The following is a 19,095-nucleotide window of genomic DNA, read 5'->3' on the forward strand; positions in this document are numbered from 1 at the left end:
CAAGGCGGTTGCTGAGCGATCAGGCCCGCAGCGGTTCATGTGATGAGAGGGCGCAGAGGGCGCAGTTGGCAAGGCTGTTGCAGGTTGAGTCAAGATGATGCATTGAGGATGCGATTCGCCAGGAAGACAATTGTGTAAGCATAATCTAATGCTGACACCATGTTTCCGTCATAAAGCAGTTCCTCTTTTGTGTGTTCCATCAAGCTCTGCGTTCACATGTTGAACAGTTCCAAAGTTGTATGTAGGTTGGATGCAAAAGCGTGAAAAGGTCCATGGCCTTCTAAAAGCGCCTTGTGCGTGATGAAAGGGTCCAAGAGCGCATGATACTGCACCATTCTGGGAACGAAGCTGTACAGGAACAAGTCACTATCGTAGTGGTTTGTGTCTCGAACTGATGATGCATTTTTGGTTGACTTAGGTACCTAGGTAGTATACTATGCAAACACGTATCCCAAACTTCACGGCCGTAACAAATTCATGTCCCGAACCCGAGCCGAACGCACTCGTCTCGAGGCCGGGTACCCTACTGGCTCTTGGTCCAAGCCACGCAAGGTCGACGTGGTTGACGTTCCAAAAAAGTATACCAGAGATCCCCCGCGGGGGCCTTTCGGTATGCCCAATCGGGCAATCCATCGAAGATGCCGGTATGCTTCCCCGCAAACAAGAGTATTGGAGTCTTCCACAATCGTGCCATGCATGCAATGGAGGAAGACAGTACGAGGCCAGGCCTACTCCAAGAAAGTCCGGTGACCAGACTCTCCGCCTGGGGCCGGTTTAAAATCCACAATGGTCCCGGTTTGCGTCGACTCTACGAACCGATCTCGCATTCCTTTTCTGTGTATAAATACTTGACTTTGAGCGACCTTGTTTGCGCATACCCCGATTTTCATAATATCCCCACCTTTTATCTTGCACAATTGAGTCCAAATGATCCAAACCATGCCAAAGACTCAAGGACTTCCAGAGTTTAGCCTAGCGGGGAAGGTAGTGTTGGTGTCGGGTGCTGCTCGAGGACTCGGTCTGACACAAGCCGAAGCATTGCTGGAAGCTGGCGCACGAGGTATGTCTTTCCAACGAGCTGGACTGTCGAGAGCTTGGACAGACAACTAACACGGATCCACAGTATACGCACTTGACAGACTCGAGGAACCCTCAGCAGACTTTGCGCCAATTGCTGAGAAAGCAAAGAACGAACTCGGAACTTCGCTCGAATACCGCCAAATAGACGTGCGAGATGTCAAGAAGCTCCATGAGATTGTTGAGGAAATCGCCAACAAGGAGGGTAGACTTGACGGGCTGATTGCTGCGGCCGGCATCCAACAAGAGACGACTGCGTTGGAATACACTGCTGAGGATGCAAACCGCATGTTCGAAGTCAACATCACGGGAGTCATGATGACTGCGCAAGCGGCTGCGAAGCAAATGATCAAGTTTGGAAGTGGCGGAAGTATCGTGCTCATCGCGAGCATGTCTGGTACAGTTGCAAATAGGGTACGACTACCTCGACTCGTTACCATGTCTTGTGCTAACCAAGTCAACAGGGTCTCATCTGCTCGGCATACAACGCGTCGAAAGCCGGTGTCATGCAGCTCGCGCGCAACCTCGCGTCAGAATGGGGCGAGCATAACATCCGCGTCAATACAATCTCGCCAGGGTACATTGTGACTGCAATGGTGGAGGAGCTCTTCAAGAAATACCCAGAGCGTAGAGACACGTGGCCGACACAGAACATGTTGGGTCGTCTGTCGAAGCCTGAGGAATACCGTGGTGCAGCGGTGTTCTTGCTGAGCGATGCGAGTTCGTTCATGACGGGGGCGGACCTAAGAATGGACGGCGGCCATGCTGCGTGGTAGAATAGATAGTTGAGTGGTCATACAGCACTACCATGTTCAAAGCATGCGTCCTCTGGCTTTGTTGCGTGAAGGTGTTCTGCCCAATGCGAAGCTTCGGAAGTCCGTGAGCTTGGTGCTGAGTCAGCCGCGATTGTCGCAATGTGGGTAAGAGGGCCCACGGGTTACAAGCATTCTGGTCAGAGCGCGTCTGATCGTTCCTTCGAAGCCATGAAGACGTCAAACGGGTGATTGCAGTACTCTTGGTAGGACGCTACCTGCCATGTTCTTCTCAACCTCTATTCTATCATACTTGGACTGCGCATTCACCAGCCACCGCTCGTCTGAGTCGGCTCTAGCATGACGGCGTCAACGCCCTCTACCGTGTCCCGCTATACGCCCGCTATATTGTTCCTCACCGGTGTGTCAGCTGGATACGCGGCATATCTCATCTACAACACGGTCCAAAGCCCTGGCCCGGGCGATGGCCTCCAGCGCAGCAACGCGGTCCGCAGACGGCGCCCGCGAGAACCACCGCCAGCACCTACCCTCCCACTGAACGAGCGCGACATACCCTTTCTGGGCCGATACGATTTACTCGGTACCGAAGTGCCCCTCGACCCTCGCAGCCTCGTCACCCCAACAGAGCTGCGCGACATCATCCTAAGCGCGCAGCCAGACGCCCAACATATCGTAATCGAAAATGCCATAACAAGCCTATACAACGAGTTCCTCGATCGACTGCTGGTCATACTCTACCCCGATCGAGCCCTGTCCCCATCACAGGCGGACAGTGTCGCAACTTGGCTGAACGCCCGCAATCCGAACATCACAACACTGGATCGTGCCCAGATAGCCCGCGCCGTGGCAAGGCATGCGCAGATATTCCCTCCCGGCGACAGCCTTGCTCTCGATGATGCTGAGAGTATTGCAGCTACAGATTTGTCCTTGGGAAGCGACGAGGACGCGGATGATGCTATTGATCCCGAAGGCCAGACTCTTCAGCGCACCTTGTACCACATTGCAGAGGACCGCGCGAGGCTGGAGGGCGTTATACATCGTGGCATTACGTGCAACGGGTGCGACGAGAAGCCTATCCGAGGCACCAGGTGGCACTGCGCCAACTGTCCAGACTTCGACCTGTGCTCCAACTGCGAAGCAACCAATTCGCATTACAAAAACCACATCTTCTACAAGATTCGCGTGCCTGCGCCATACCTGAGTCTCCCAAAGCAAGAGCCCCTCTATCCTGGCAAGCCTCACATGATGAGCCCCTCAATCGATCCAGCACTCAAGAGACGCCTCGTAGCCGAAACCAAGATGGAAGCAGAGGAGATTGAGGCCTTGTGGGACCAGTTTACTTGTCTCGCAGGGGCCGAGTGGGCAGCTGATGCCAATGGGGTAGGATGGGCCATCGATCGACGCGACTTTAATCACGCATTCGTGCCTCGCTACAATGGCTTCGTCGCCGCACCGAACCTCGTCTACGACCGTATCTTCGCATACTATGATACGGATAAGAATGGGCTCATCGGGTTCGATGAGTGGGTCAAAGGGCTCGACGGCATGCACGACACTGATGCCGATGTCAAGGCCAGAATAGTCTTCAATGGATACGACATCGACGGAGATGGCTATATATCGCGCAGGGACATCCTGCGCATATTCAGAGCATACTATGCAATCGAGAAGGAAGCTACAAGAAACTACATCTCGGAGCTGTCAGACGAAGTAACTGTGCGGTCAGCTTTGGACACGATTCGCTCTAGCCAGCCCCTGGGCTCCGCATTTCCGCCCCGCAGTATGGCTGCATCGAACACGAACAATCCCCGCCTACGGCAGAAGAGAGAAGAAGATGTGACTACAGCTCTCCCGCTGCTTGAGCAGAACAGCGACGAGGCTGATCGGGCTGAGATAATATGGACGACAGGTCTTCACCATACCGAACCCACGTATTCTCCGCGGACGCCGAACGAACAACAAAACGACATTATCACCCAGAGATGGGCCCGCAGACAATATTACATTGACGAAGAAGAGGGTCTAACGCGGCCTGAAGGTTTCGAGGAGTCAGACGCTGACGAATTGGGGACCGTCAATGGGGTGAACGACAACGCTGAAAACGCATATATAAATGAGAATTGGACCCGCAACAGGAGCTCACGGTCATCCTCAAGGGTCCGTTTCCAGGATGACGTGGACATAGACACGCGCTCCAATGCCTCTTCGTCCAGGCCCGTCGGAGAGCGATGGGGTGGTTATGAAATTCCTGAGCCTGAACAAGACCTTGGCAAAGAGGTACTATATCAGGTTACACAACAGGGGTTCAACGAACTACTCAATCCGCTTTTCCTAGAGAAAGAGGACATGGCCATGGACGCACATGAGAAGCGCAACGAGCGTCGAGCCAGAGCAGCCTCAATCGACGCGCTGACCATGCACCACTTCACGGACGGTAAGGCTGCTGTTGAAGCTATTGTACAGGTTGGCGTTTTTCGATTCTCGAAATGCATCATCGACAGATTCTGCAGGACACTCAATAACGGACGACCACATGTCAGAAACTTGTTCATCAGTCATATTAACGGTAAACCATATACCGAGCGAGAGGCATGCGCAATACTCCAAGAGATCTACGATGATGTTGAAGAGAGGGTACTTGAAACCGTGAAGATATCCAGAAATACCAACGTCGACAACATGACAATGTGGAACACGTTGTTGATAAAGTGCCAGCTTCGAGAAGAAGTCCTTAATGCTATCGTGGAATGTGTACACAATAAAGGATGGCTGGCACCACCTGCATTGAATGGAAGTCCGGCTGGTACTTACAGGGATCCCACCATGCCCCAATTCCGGCCAGACTCATCCGATGAACCGTCACCGACAGCCTTGCGGACTGCCTCGGATAGCTCCTCAAAGACCAGTGTTGCCTCCGATACTGATACATCCTCGCTACCCTCAGACGAAGGGACGGATCTGAATCGTTGTTTTTTTGCGACCGCAGACCACGACGGCCTAGAAGACTACCCAGAGCGAAGATATGCCGGCGAAAGCGATTCTCCGGCTCATGACACTACTGATTCTTCCGAAGAAGCTCCACAGCTCAGCTCTTCGACAGCACAGCAAGGAGCAGAAGATGGCCTGTATGCGATCAACTGGCGATGGTACACCGACAACCCCGAAATCCACTGTCTCCTCATTCAAAACGTTGAAGGTGTGGACACTATCATATGCGCGCGCAACCAGATCAATCATTCCACAAACCCACATTATACTGAGACGAATCAACTTAAGCCGTTGCAACGCTCGATACGTCAGCTTGCTATGGACCCAAGATCACGCCTTCATCTTACCATGCTAGCCAGTCTTGAGGCTGTCGAGCAGGAGATCAACGAACGGAAAGGAAGCGGTCTCATCAACTTTGAGGAGTTTGCGGAGCACATGAGGCAGGGCAGGCTGGGGTTCCTTCAGGCTTGGATGGAATGGGTAAGCATGTGAACTGAGCAGGGATATGGGGGCCCAGCTATACCCACTCGACTCAGAACTCTGTGCTTAAAAGGGATTGCGTAGTTTGCGACTTTGTCTTGGCTCGCCATCTAACTCGCTGTGCTTACATTCGTTCCAAGCGGCTGTCAACGGCACGAGCTAGTCTTGCATCGGACTAACATCGTTTGATTAGTTCTTTCAGTTGCTCAGTCTACCGTCGTGTATTCACAATACTCCGCCTCGCGACCTGACCATGTTGATATGGACCTGACGTTGCACATATGGCGGTGTTGGTGTTACGAGGAAATCTATACATACTCATGGGAGGTGGACATGGAAAAGAGCAAAGGGGAAGGCATTGCCAGTTTTGGTCTTAGAGGAAACGACATGCACGAAACGTTTAAGAATTGATGACTACGAAGCTTCTCTATTTCATGAGCTGTAAAGAATACCCAAGGCAGAAGAATACATTATCTTCCATCTTATAAGCTTCTCAAGGTAAAATATTGCGAATGCCTTCAAAGCAAAATTTTCCCGGTACAGAGGACTTGTCATGTACATGATGGGTGGGTTACCAGCCGCGATGGGATCGTCATGTCTGCTTTGGTAGGTGCTCTGCGATCTGTCCATGTTGATTTTCGCACCATACTGTGCTTCATTCAGTTCTCGGAAGCAAGTTAACCGTATGACCAATCTTTAGAACATGCGGTGAGCACATGTTCCTAGATAGAAAGTGTCCCTACTTTACCTTGGCGATACCAACTAACCAGCCGATGTACAGCATGACAGCTACCTTCTGTCAAACACTTTTGGAAGGTAATTTCCTCTTCTTTTAAGCTCCTAGCCTTGGAAGTTCGTGTGAATGTTGGAGTCGAGGCAGGAAATCGATTAGAGAAGGGTCACCCTTTGGCAGCCATCTTATTGTTTCCTCTTTTCGACGGCGCGGGAAGGATGCCGAGATGCTCGAAAGTGGTTAGCAAGCCAGGTACTTTATCCCTTCGACACCGACATTATGGTATTGTCACGCCTCAATAAGCATTGGTGTTCGAAGGATTGTGGATGATGTGCTTCGGTAGTGAGCTGTTGAGAGTATTTGAACTCTGGGATTACTATAGGTAATATGTTCTATTCTACATCTACCTCCAAGACGATTCCACAGTAGCCTGGCACTCAAGTCTACTTGGCATCATGAAGACATCTACTATCCTTCTCACGACGACTATGTGCGTCCTCGCTACTGCCACATCTCTCCCGAGTTCCGAAACTTTGGCTACCAGCGACATCTGGATAGGTCTGAACTTGAACAAATGTCTAGTTAATGCCGAAGTCATTCCCCAGGCCAAGTGAGTTCCAGCTACCAACTACAACGTAGACTATGGAAGCCATATCTCGCCCGATACATCCTGACAATTACACACAGCCTCGAAGCTCAGAAAGTCGTTGCCAAAGAGGTCATCGATGCCTACAACGTCTGAGATATCGAAAGGATTCTCGCGTACCGAACTCCGGACTGCAAGCAACAAATCCTACCCGCTACTCTTAACCGCTCACCTAAGAGTAACGACGAGTACCGCGCATACTTTGAAACTATTGAGCCCTTGTACATCAATTTCACAGTACGAATCATTCTCTCAAAGAGACGAGATAGAGCGACTGACTCATCTGATTATAGGCCACAGTCTTCCAAGAGACGCATGACCCCGAGGCGCACACTTGTATCATACATGCACGCAGTACGGCGTCGACGCCGATCGGTTCGTATGGGAATGAATATGCACTTATCCTAACCTTTACAGAGGATGGTACGCAAGTTAGACAATTCGACGAGTTTGTCGATTCGGCATACACTCTGGAGTTCGGGGCGAGGTTGGCTGCATTCTTGGCGAATGGGACGTCGACTGATCACTGAGTTGCAGAGTCGTACCCAGCCTACATACGATAAAGAGAGCGCTCAAGATTGTAAATGCGCATCTGTTGAATAATGAATTCATAACTCTCGTCTATTAGTCTATGTGCATGGGCGGAACCCCTTCTCCGTATGCATGTCGCGCTATGGCGGCAGCGGCGTTTCTAGTGGAGGTAGTCACCCTCTACCTTGTTGCCTCGAAGGCAGTCTATCTTTCGCGTCGTCGCAGGACTTATAATCAGTCTTTAGATACACCCTGCTTTGGTAGACTTCTTGCTGCACCTCTCAGACTGCCGTAGTAGGTGCAGGATTTTGGGTCCTGGGCACATGTCTCATGTACACGTAGTTGGTGGATTTATGTCGTGATGATAGCATTTCGTTCACATTCCAAGTAGGCTCTCAGTGCGCAACGTGGGGTATCGCCAGCTCCTTCAAACTCAAATTGCGACTTCCGTTCGTATCACTTGTATCCTGGCTCCATCTTGTCGTTGGCGTGCGAGGTCGTACCACACGCGCCTCAGCCTCCATCTCCTCGAAATCCTCTGGCTGTGCCGGCTCGCTGATGACCCTTGTTGTAGTGACCAACTTGATGTCATTCGAACCAATCCCACAAAGATCGTCTGAACTTTCGCTTCCCGATGGTAGTGTTACCTTGCTTTTTGATCGTCGACCCCTTGTGTGTGTATTCATCGCTTCGATTGTACATTCGCCTCCAAAGCGCTTAGGCTTCTCGATCCAGAACGCTGCGAAAGTATCCATGCCATCGACATCAGAGGGTGGTTCATCAGAAAAGATCATGATGCGTCGAGTACAAGTATACAAGAGTACGTCAAGCCAGCCATTCGAGACGATCATGGCACCAGAGAGGCAAAGACGAGCAAGCGACGGTGGGTTACCGGACATTGACGCCATTCGTGCGGAAGCCAACGGGATGGTGCAGACAACGTAGACGAGCGGATATACGACCATAAGGTTTGCGATGGAGCGTACACGTTTAGCTTCTTCGGTTGTGTAGTAGCCGGATCGAATGCGGATTGACAAAATTGTGTAGATTATGGCGTAAATGAAGACGTTGCCAAATTCGAAAATGAAGATCCAGACGTAGCTAAACATTGGTTTGAGAAGTCAGTATATATCTCACATGCAGTTCGTGATGCGACTTTACTTACTGTGTCCACAATCGTAGGTCTTCGAGGTCATGATGGATCCAACACCATACTCCAGACCGTACGTAGATGCTTTCTCCGTACATACCAAGGGGGATTGAAGATACCCCAAGGATGAAAACCCAGAGCAGGAAGATGCAAAGGTAGAAGCTCCGTGGCTTCAGACGGAAATTCAGGATGATTGAGGCAAAGGTATGTAATCCGATAACAAAGCACCAGATTCCACTTCCCAGATCACCTGTAGATACCAGCCAGCCCTGCGCAAAGCATATTGGATTTTCGACGTCGACGGATCCCAGTCGCAGCCATTCGACGTTTAGTAGGAATGCAAGTGCTTGTTGAATATCCGCCCACAGAAGGTTGAATATCAGAATGACGAATTGGTTGCTTCGCTTCGATCGCAATTGCCAGGATACCAGTTTGTAAGTGAGTAAGAAGAGTAATGATACCGATGCGAAGAAGCTGATGAATCCCAGAACGACGACTGAGCGTAGCCACGGGTGAATATGGTCCGGTAGTACAAACGAGGCCGACTCCGCGTCCAAGGGCTCCTGATGAATGGCCATTGCAGGCGACGAACTATTGATCCAGCAATGTTTCGGAGGGTATATAGGTTACACCTAAAAAGAAAGACTCCTGTGGCTGCTCGGAACTATCATATCGAACCAGAAATCATGAAAATATCGTAGGCGAAGTAAAGTAAAAATATGGCGTTCGACCTAGCACCAGCGCAGGTACAGAGCAGATCTTAGGGCACTCCCTGGGGGGCAAACAACGATGATGTACGATTGACTGAAGGGTTCCAGCGTGCTGAGAGGGCCCGTCAACACACGACAAGGACCTTTGTAATCTAGGATCCACTATAAGCTGGGGAGAGGACAAGAGCGATGATCCCAGTCTCCACCGATTGACGTTAGCGTCGCTCGTGGCATCCATGGCCCTAGCCGCTGCGTGGGAAGACGGTTGCTAGCCCGCAAGCGTTACAGCGGCTTCTATGTGAGACTTGTTAGAGCCGGTGCGAGGGGACGCCAAAGGCTTCTATGGCGTCTTCGACCACCGCCTTGTCACCTTTGACATTAGACAAGTTTGTAAGTATGTGCTCTGCACACTAATCTCAGTCAACATCAAACTCGCCATCTATCTGGAAGAGGGGGACAGTCCGAGGAAGCGTCATCTGACAGGCATGCAACCATGCATGCGACCGACCCTAAGACCGACATGCGGCACGGCCGGCATTACTGTATCTCGAGTCTCGAAAAGTCTAGGCACCAATGGAGGAGGTCAGTGGCTTCGGCTGGGCCACGAGGAGCCCTTCCTTTTGGTTCTTTCGGTTAATATGATGGTCCAAACTCGGATCGTGGTTGGAGAAAGCCTCTGGGAGGCTTGCGGGAACTTGTGGAAAAAGACCGGTTGATTGCACACGCATAAGAAGCAAGCCGTGATTTTGTTAACGGCATCGTGTTGTTGCCCTCCTTGTGTCTTCGCTCCATGTCACGGCGCGACTGCGGTGCTGCTGAATCTGATTATTCTCTGATCTGCGCTAGCTCCGGATTATCCCCCAGGAAAAGACCTGGGGATCATCAGCACCAGGTTCTCCTAACCAGGTTCCCTCCGGCTTCAAAACCTCCGTTGCGAAGCGAAATACTGAATCTCACTAACATGATACGCTCTGAACACTCTACGTTCAATCTCACGCAAGCTTCAAACATCGGGTTATCCGAGCGCACAACAATGGCCCGCTTGCCCCCAATATAGCTGGGCCACCGAACGCCTCCGCGCACGGTTGCACAACAAATCATTACGTGCGCCCGCCGACGGCTGGCGTGTTGCCCTTCGACGCGTCCGCGGGAGATGGACGTGAATACCTTTCGGGGGATATGAGCTGCACAAATGCCCCTGTGCGCACAGGCGCTCCTGCAGCATGGACAAACACACTACCCCTATGGGACGGCACGACTCGAAACACGAAATACAACGTCTTGATTAAGCGACTAGAGTAACCTCAACTCTCTATCTCTCTATGCTTTGAGGACAACCTTCTTTTGATGAGTATCTGCGCACGACCCGCTTACCTTACTTTTACCCCAGAAAAGGGCTCTTGGCCGAGGCCCCAATGCCATCCATCGCGATCCTACTCAGCCAGCCAAGCGCTGCGCCCGATCATGCGCAATATGCTTTCTGGCCTTCCGTTCGTGGAAAGTTGCTCGAGTCGCTTCAGCCTTGTCTGACGACTAAACCTTGCGTTTCGGCACTCGTATCCCATTTTGCATTCTGCCCTTCGGCCCGCTATCCATGACATTTTACCGCGATATTTGGAACCGTCCTGTTGGGACCAGTACGGTCGCATGAGACCGCAGGATTGAGTTTGCAAGTCGAGTGCTCATGAGGGTTTTATCGGCATCGAGAGCCTCATGTTTGCTGACATGCAGCTCCGATGCATCCGAATTTTTGCCCATGCACCTGGTTTTGCAGATCCGGAGTCGCTTACCTTTGCTTCTAGAAGGCTTCTGCAACAGTTCGGATTCGTCCAGACGCCCGTTGCAGTTCTGTGCTAATGTCGGCTGGGTCGGCGTAAAAGGAAAAAGGTATTGAGAAGAGGTGTTTGCCTTGCAGGAAAAGTAAAGGATCATCGAACTTGAAGTAGTTGCTGATCCAGACGAGATGTTGTAGCTCCAGGTCCATCAATATCGACTATGTGATGTGACCTAGCTGTACCACTACTACCATACAAAAGAGATACTCAGACAAAGATTTTAGCGCCACCATAAGATATTCCATCAGCCAACCGTCATCATGAGAAAGAAAAAAGAAGAATTCATAACATAATGCCGATATATATGGCCGCAAAGTCACCACGTTATGACTATCGGTCGAGCGCACGTACAACGATGATCGTCCTTCAAATCCGAGTTTCGTAAGACGTCCAGCCCGCAAGGGTTGGGTTCAGAGGCCATCACTATGGAAGTATAGCTTTGGAGTGGCTCTTGCCTTGTGCATCCAGATTCATCTTGATATTCGATGTCTTTGGTCCCCTTGCGCGCTGTTAGCCCCTGTGTGTTCTCGAATTTTTCCCCGTTTGTACTCTTTCTCGCTTCCCAGAGTGATTCAACATGCACGTGTATAGTGCGCTGCGTACTGACGATCCCCTCTATAGCGAGTCGTGGACCGTGTATCTGCTCGTCTGTTGGGACTACGGACACACGCAGAGGCACATGATGTATATGAACCGCCAGGGCTGTAGGAGTAGTGTAAGGCTTAAGAGCTGGATTGGCATTTCCAAGTTTCGCACTTTTGCGTTGCCACACTTGACTGGAAATGGTCTCCCAAATTTTCTAAAGGCATCGTAGTGTGATTGGGATATGTATAGATGGAGCAACCTCCTTTGTTTATCGAGTGACTGGAAAGCTGATTGGACCTTGTATCGCGATGTATGGCTAGCAACACGGGAAGAAGAGGATTGTGGTCTTTGATGTCTCAACGCCGAAAGCGCTGGAGGATATCGAGCAAAGAATGATATTAGTCTCTTCGGTACGTTAAGTAAGGTCGATATTTCGTAGACCTCTCCATTGCCCTTGCAAGCTAACGGCAGACGAAGACATGTATACCAAAGGCCGGTTGACACTTGCAGCACATCCGGTAATTTCCATCGTCATCTCAGCTCTCGGTGGATTATACAAAGGCGGATTCGTAAAAATGGGGGCATAGGCGGTAATGAGAGTCAATGTATGTTAAGAAGCATGCTGAACAACTGCGAAACCAAGTATCAAATGCTGTGTGCGGCAAGCGCTATTGATTTGGTATCTACTCTTTTGCTTTCTTACATCCGCAGATTGTCCAATGCGTGATCAGACCAGGCCCACCAGAAACCCATATCCCAATGCAGACCATGCATGCATCTCTCAGCCAACAGAAAAGAAAAAGACGGGTCATAGTACATGAGTATGGTAATGAGGAGAGTGCGGAATAATGAATGCCTCAAAGCTCGCAGAAATACGTGCCAACGCAACGCTCAAATGTGCCTCCCACCCGCGCCAAACGCCGCGCATGCTCTATGCGATTTCAACCCACCGAACAACCTCCCAACTGAGGGATGGTGTTTACAAACAATGCCAACTCAGCGACGCGCCTGTGTTTGTGAGAACCAATCGTCCTGTGTGGAGTGATACTGCCGCCGGAGTTCAGCCTCTTCCTCTTCTTGGCTCGACTTGAGGATCTCCTGCATGGTCTCAATGTCCTTGATGATGACATTGAACGCCTCGGTAACCTCCTTAAGGACGAGATTGCGGTTGTAGTCTGAACGGTGCTTCCAGATGGCATCCATGAGAGCTGCATTGATCTGCTCCAGCTGCTCGAGCGAACATCCAGATGTCGAATGCACAAGCTTGTTGTGCAACGCAGTGACCAAATTGTCATCAAGAATAAGCTGTGGCTTCGGCTCTTCATCGTTGAGGATCTGGTTGAGGTTCGAGTGGTGTGGAGGTGCAGGTGCAGGCATGGAAGTAACATGCTGAGATGACTGCGACGTTTGCGATGGTTGTGAGTTTGACGGCTGACTGCTGACGTAGTGAACTTCTGTGTTGAAAATGTGGTCAGTGGTGTCTTCTGATAAGAGGAAACGGGATATTTGGAACCGTTGGTGGATGGGGGTTGGCGAACCTTGTGTATCGGGGAGCTGCGACCCATTCGGCTCTGGCATCATTTCTGAGAAATTGGGTATGCCGGATGGTGCAGCACCGTTACTGCTTTGAGTTCCAAACTTGTTGTCCGAAGACCTGTTTGAAGTCTTCTGCCCAGAAGTCGTCGTAGAGGCGCTGTTGTGATAATCGTTCGGGTGCGAGTTTGGTGCCATAAAAGTACGACCAGACATTTGCGATTTTTGCGTCTGTGTGCCTTGACCCTCGATTCTGCTTGGGGTCTGGAATTGGAAATCGTGGTGGGTGTTGACATTGAGATCTTGACTGTCTGTCATATGAGTGTCATCGTTGGACGGCGCGGTAGATCCATTCGTTGCATGCTGTGTGCCGTCACCACTCGTACCATTAGACAAGCCTTCGGCCTGAGGTGCCCGCAGCGGGGTTACCGGCGGCATAGCTAAACGGCCAGGTACAGGCTCACCCAAAGTAATGGGCCCTGACGTCTCAGTGGTACCAATTGACTGCTCGGGTGGAACGCGTGCGACATCTTCGAAATCTTTGTTAGCGGCGATGGCTCTCTCGCGCTTCTCCTGCGCCTTCCTCTCCCGTTCGAGTTCGCGCTGGTAGACTGCTTCACACTCTTGGAGAAGGCCGGGGTTTTGGTGCATGAAGAAGTTGTCCAGATCGACCTCAACGTTCGTGATCATCTCATTACCCTTCAGAGTCCGCTCAGCATCTCCAAATGTCCTCGCATCCTTTACGAGGGTCTTGATGTCGAAGAGGTAATCCGCGGGACGCTTGTAGTAACCATTTGACAACCGTTTTTCGATAGTGCTTAAATCCAGATTGTAGTATTTGTTGCCGCTCTCGACGTGTAGTAGCACGTCCACGCCTTTGGAGTCTTTCGAGAATTCCCATGGACGTATAACACCTTGTTCTTCTTGTTGCTCAGGTGGCAGATCCGATCGCACATGGTCAGAGTCTTGCTCCTCAAGCAAATACGCGTACCAAGACTCCTCTAGGATGGGCTTGAAGAATTTTCTGTGGCTCCTCTTCAGCTGATCCATAATAGGCTGAATCACAATCTTCATCTTGTTGAGGGTAAGCCTGTCCTGTTTCTTTTGCCACTTTTCACGTGCTGCAAGCTCCTTTGGATCGATGACTGGGGCAACGATCGGTGCTGCTTCCAGTTCGGGTAGGACTCGCTTCTTACGGTTGTCCGGATCGGGGAAGTCCGCTGGAGACATGCGAATATAGTGACTGATGTTGTTGAAGAACTCTGCCCGCCCTTCCTGATCTGGTCGCATAAGCTGGAACTGGTTGGACTGCGAGAAGGAGAATAGATCCATCATCATTTGGCGATCAGGCTTCTCTTTCTCGTTTAGCAATTCCAAAACACCTAACAGCATGATCGGTTCATTCGCTCCAACACTCCGCAGTAAGAGCTTGAAAGTCTTGATCGCTTGTGCAGGTAGTGTCTGGTACCATACATCAACTGAAGGAATGTAGATGACACTGGGCTTGTGTCGTCTGACCTCTGTAAATAGCTGAGTGATGGCTGCCTCGGGCGCTCGGGTGGAGTCCTCAAGAATAGTTGGAAGATCGAAAGATTGAACATGCAGACCCTCGATCTTGTTCAACAGTGCAGCACCAAGATATTGTTGACCCATGCCTTGGAGGCCGCTGATGAGCAAACGGGGTCTGAAGATCCTGCTGCTCTCAAAGTTGCGCATGGTGGCTTCGCGCTCGAAGCCTTTCTCGTCGTCGCGGTCGTCGTACTCAGCTTCCTCCAGCGCAGTAAGCTTCTTCCTCCGAGGGATAAGCTCATCTATACGCTTCAAGATTGCAGCGAGGGGCTTCCGTAGTAATGGCTCGATATTCTTGCCTAGTGGTGCTGCGCTAGCCGTGACTGTTCGCTGCGAAGACGGCACCATCTTGTTGACCGAGATCATGAAATCCTTCGCCAGGATTTTGATGGTGCTAGGATCGATCAAGAGCTTTTTCTCGGAGGTGTAGATCTGAGGGTACGTCCCCTGCACTGCATTGAGAGCTGCTTCTGTGCACAGCGCTCGAATATCGGCACCTCCGTAGCCCTTGGTCAACTCTGCAAGCTGGTCCTTCATCTCCGGCTTCAAGGGTGGCTCCCACTTCTTCGTGTGGATGTCAATAATAGAGCGTCGACCTGCGACGTCTGGCAACGGGAAATAAAATTCGCGATCGAATCGTCCTGGGCGCCGAAGCGCAGGGTCTACAGAATCTGGACGGTTGGTGGCACCAATCACGATGACTTGTCCTCGGCCGTCCATACCATCCATGAGAGCGAGCAAAGTAGCGACGATCGAAGCATGGATCTGCTCTTGCTTACTGGAGCGAACAGGCGCCAGACCATCAATCTCGTCGAAAAAGATGATACTCGGTTGTGTCTTCCGCGCTTCCTCGAACAGGAGACGAAGCTGCCTTTCAGCCTCTCCGACCCACTTGCTCAAAGCATCAGCACCTTTGCGCATGTAGAAAGTGACCTTCTGTCCGTGAGTGCTAACGCTGGAAGCGAGAGCTCTGGCAAGAAGTGTCTTACCAGTACCGGGCGGACCGTGGAATAAGACACCTCGGGGCGGAGTGATCTTGAAGCGCTGGAACACTTCGGGATATAGCAAAGGAAGCATGACCATCTCTTTGAGCTTGTTGATGTGATCATCAAGGCCACCGACGCCATCGAAGTTGACATTCGGGTCAACTCCAAGGGGGTCAGAATCTGCGAGGGCCTTCTTGTCCTTGACCTTGCCCAGGTTCGCAGGGCCACCACCAGAGTCTTGCTTAGGATCTGCGTTATTGGTCTGGGGAAACCCGAAAGTAGGGGCGGTCGCCGTAGTAGGAGTCATGCCGATCATGCCACCAACGGGCTTGGGCATCTTTTGATTCTCATCTTCACTGCTGTCAGAGTCACCACCAGCAGCGCCCATGCCAGCCTCCACGCCACCACCAAAAGGGCCCTGACTACGCCATAGGCTTTTGTATGTGGAACGTCCGCCTCGTGCCCTGGGTCGTTCCATAACGGGCCCATCGTCGTCGTCGTTCTCGAAGATAGTATTCTGCTCTGGACGAACAACACGGTAGTCGGGGGCGTTACGGGCGCGGCGTTTGGGCGCTTCGTCATAGACCAGGTCCTTGTCAGGGTTACGTCGAGAGAGGCGTCGTCGTTTGTTGTATTCTAGCTCTTCAATCTCATCTTGTAATTCGTCCTGATCTAGCCCAGACTCTTCTGAAGAAGAGTTGCGCCTGCTACGCTGCGATTGACTCTTCTTCCCTCGTAGGCGGGTCGAGCGCCGTCCTGAACCCGATGCGCTTTCGGATGCCGAGCGCTTGCCCTTCTCGTGATCCGACTCCGACATCTCCTCTTCCTTGTCGTCGTCTGCGGGAGGCTCGAAATCGCTACTCTCGTCTGCGCCCTTCTTGCGTTTGGCGGAAACGGCACGGGTCTAGCAGAAAACGTTAGCTACGGAAGAAGTCATAAATGGGTACTTGGACATGCCCTTGTGTTGCGCCCTCCACGGGTGACTGGGCCCTCCTCGTCAGACTCTTCCTCAGCGGCTTCTTCGTGCTGAGACTCCTGGATGACACCTTCCATATCGTCATCGTCCTCGCCTTCAGCATCGTCCTGCTGGGCTTCTTGTACGGGCGAACTGTCCTTGCTAGCTTTGACTTGAGTTTCCTCGCCCGTGAGAAGCGCGTCAAGGGGACCAGGACTGTCCTCACGAATCATCGAGGTCTCTTGCGAAGCCTCCATGATGGCACTGGGATGCTGAACCCTCGGGCCTTTGCCACCTCGTGTGGCGCGCGCGATGACAGGCTCGGGGCTGCGAGTGCCTTCGCGCACAACTTTGACGTGCCGGCCCGAGTCTGTAAGCTGAACAATGGGCTCTTCAACGTCGTGCGATAAGCGATTGCTGCGTCGCGTGCCGTGTACTTCAGGCGTCTTTCCGCGCGCAAGAGACTTGCTGCCGGTGCGCGTGCGCAGACTGCGACCCGAGGCGTGATCGGGCATCTTCAGTTTCACAATGAGCGAAGGCTTCTCGACTTGTTCGATAGACGGCTGTGCTCGGCGGCGCGATGCAGGTTTGGGCGCGTCGTCCTCTGACGGCGTGTCTTCGATTTCGTCTTCGCTCTCTTCGTACTTGATCTGCTTCTTGGTGGCGCGGCGCACGCTTCTGCCTGTCGCAGGATTGATTTCGGGCTCCTCCGACTCGGAGCGCTCTGTGAAGGAATCGTCTGACTCTATCTCGTCGTCGTCGTCAATATCAGAGCCGCCGTAGGCGCGTCGCTGGCGCTTGGAGGGCTTCTTCTTAGCTCCAGGCGTGTGTCGATTACGGCGCCGCTGGGGCGCGGCGCGTCTTTCCGAGTCGTCGTAATCGTAGTCGTCGGGGTCGGATGCGTTGGGGTCGATGTCGAACTTGCGCTTTGCTCGGCTAGACATGAGGACTCGTCGCGGTGAAGCCTGTTGCGGTCCTGCGGCACAATGTGAGTGAACGGGCCCGAAGAAGCGTCGCGGTGAGGGCGCGCTTACACCGCTGATTTAGATTTTCTGAGCTTCAAGATGACATTAGATGCAGAGAGATGGTCTGCTGCATATGCGCTGATGATGGCGAGTGTATGCGCGATGCTGGCGGGCGTGTCGCCTGGACGTCGTGTTGTTTTGAATTGGGGAGTGAAGACTCGATTGCGCGATGCACAGGTGAAGACGGCGCAGAATTCAACAAAAGCGACTAACAGAAGAATTATTATCTTGATAAATGCCACCGAGAAGCGAAATGTTCGAGATAGGCAGATGTGGTCGAGGGGTGTTGGGGATGCGCTGAAGGCCGACGGGTCCCATCCCAAATACGCTAACTCAACCCGAACTCAGAACAAGGGAACACTTTTTAGATGCACCACCACAACAATAACGAAGCGCTTTATTTCTCGACTTCTGGCACTGCAAAATGCATCAAAATGCACAGAGATCGTCGAGTCGCTACTCTGCCAGCAAACTCCGCAGCTTTTCGGGAGTCTTCCGACATGTTTTGAATCACTATTTAAGCCCTTTCTTTTCTACTTGCAGCTCTTCTTGCCGTCGGTTCCTGCATGATCGACATGCGGCTCTAAAAGCTTAACGCGTTTAGAGCTTGCTGGCATGTGTGGGGAAGAGCGAACTATGCACGTGCACCACGTGCTGGAACGACTCCGGTCACCGCACCCCTGAGCATCGTCGCTAATAACGCAGAGATTCTGCTTCTGGGTTTATTTGCTGAGATTATGTACTTGTCTCTCAAATGACCTGCTACACTTAGTTGTTGTCATAGTCGTCGTTGTCATTGAAAGACGTTCGTACTTTGTCGTTGACCGACACGTATCTTATCAAGTCGAGTCGCATGAAATAACCGGTTCTGTGATAAAAGGAGGGGGGGTCATTTGTTGGTAAGCAGTGTGTGCTTAGGTGTGGTGTTGAGTGCAGTTCAGGTGGGTATTGAGGCTAGGTAGTCGCTGGGTGTCGCCGCGAACATCGATTGAGATTCAGTCCATGTTCTGCAAGAATCTAGTACAAATTCTGCATACACGGCATAATGAGACGAGCCTCATTAAATATGCTCTGATAGATGTGATGCTACTCACTCTTGCAACAGGAGTAGAGCACTGGTGTGGTCGTAGAGCGTCCTCGTCACTGCGTTGTCAGGGCCCATCTCAGTTCTCGCTAGATACCAACTCTGAACAAGGCCTGGCGAGAATCGGACGACTTTCCGTCTCAACAACGTTTAATACTAGGTCCTCCTCAGCCCAGCTCACTCATTCAGTTGAGCTTAAAGTCGGTGTGCCTCATTTATGTTGTGATAATCGCGGTCCGAACACTTTATACGCTCTTGACGCTGTATACGCCGCATACGCGATTATTCTTCCAATGGTATGCTACTTGCTTACTTGGAGAAGAAGTAAAAGTCACTTGAATATGCAAATAATTGAAAGGGAACCTCCTCAAAAAGGATCACAATATTCTTACGTTGTCATTGATCATCGCGGAGCTGCCTCCGGATTGCCCATAG

The 19,095-nt window shown here is 51.6% G+C and overlaps 4 protein-coding genes across 4 annotated transcripts; 2 read left to right on the forward strand and 2 right to left on the reverse strand.

Annotated features, from left to right (window-relative positions):
- Positions 1-927: 927 nt before the first annotated feature.
- On the forward strand, positions 928-1,853 carry J4E82_009378 (uncharacterized protein; the record flags this gene model as incomplete). Its single annotated transcript, XM_051735603.1, has 3 exons — positions 928-1,060; positions 1,124-1,491; positions 1,542-1,853. The coding sequence occupies 3 exons, from the start codon at positions 928-930 to the stop codon at positions 1,851-1,853; spliced, it is 813 nt and encodes a 270-aa protein (XP_051584629.1).
- A 336-nt stretch (positions 1,854-2,189) lies between these two features.
- J4E82_009379 (uncharacterized protein) lies at positions 2,190-5,330 on the forward strand (the record flags this gene model as incomplete). The annotated part of the gene is made up of 1 exon (XM_051735604.1): positions 2,190-5,330. One exon carries the CDS (start codon positions 2,190-2,192, stop codon positions 5,328-5,330), a length of 3,141 nt encoding a protein of 1,046 aa, XP_051584630.1.
- A 2,293-nt stretch (positions 5,331-7,623) lies between these two features.
- J4E82_009380 (uncharacterized protein) lies at positions 7,624-8,956 on the reverse strand (the record flags this gene model as incomplete). The annotated part of the gene is made up of 2 exons (XM_051735605.1): positions 7,624-8,329; positions 8,394-8,956. 2 exons carry the CDS (start codon positions 8,954-8,956, stop codon positions 7,624-7,626), a joined length of 1,269 nt encoding a protein of 422 aa, XP_051584631.1.
- Positions 8,957-12,504: 3,548 nt separating this feature from the next.
- J4E82_009381 (uncharacterized protein) lies at positions 12,505-17,495 on the reverse strand (the record flags this gene model as incomplete). Its single annotated transcript, XM_051735606.1, has 3 exons — positions 12,505-12,962; positions 13,047-16,500; positions 16,554-17,495. The coding sequence occupies 3 exons, from the start codon at positions 17,493-17,495 to the stop codon at positions 12,505-12,507; spliced, it is 4,854 nt and encodes a 1,617-aa protein (XP_051584632.1).
- Positions 17,496-19,095: the final 1,600 nt, after the last annotated feature.

This window comes from Alternaria postmessia, assembly GCF_024291825.1.
Source record: "Alternaria postmessia strain BMP 2775 chromosome Unknown scaffold_89, whole genome shotgun sequence".
NCBI classification, from domain to species: Eukaryota; Fungi; Ascomycota; class Dothideomycetes; order Pleosporales; family Pleosporaceae; genus Alternaria; species Alternaria postmessia.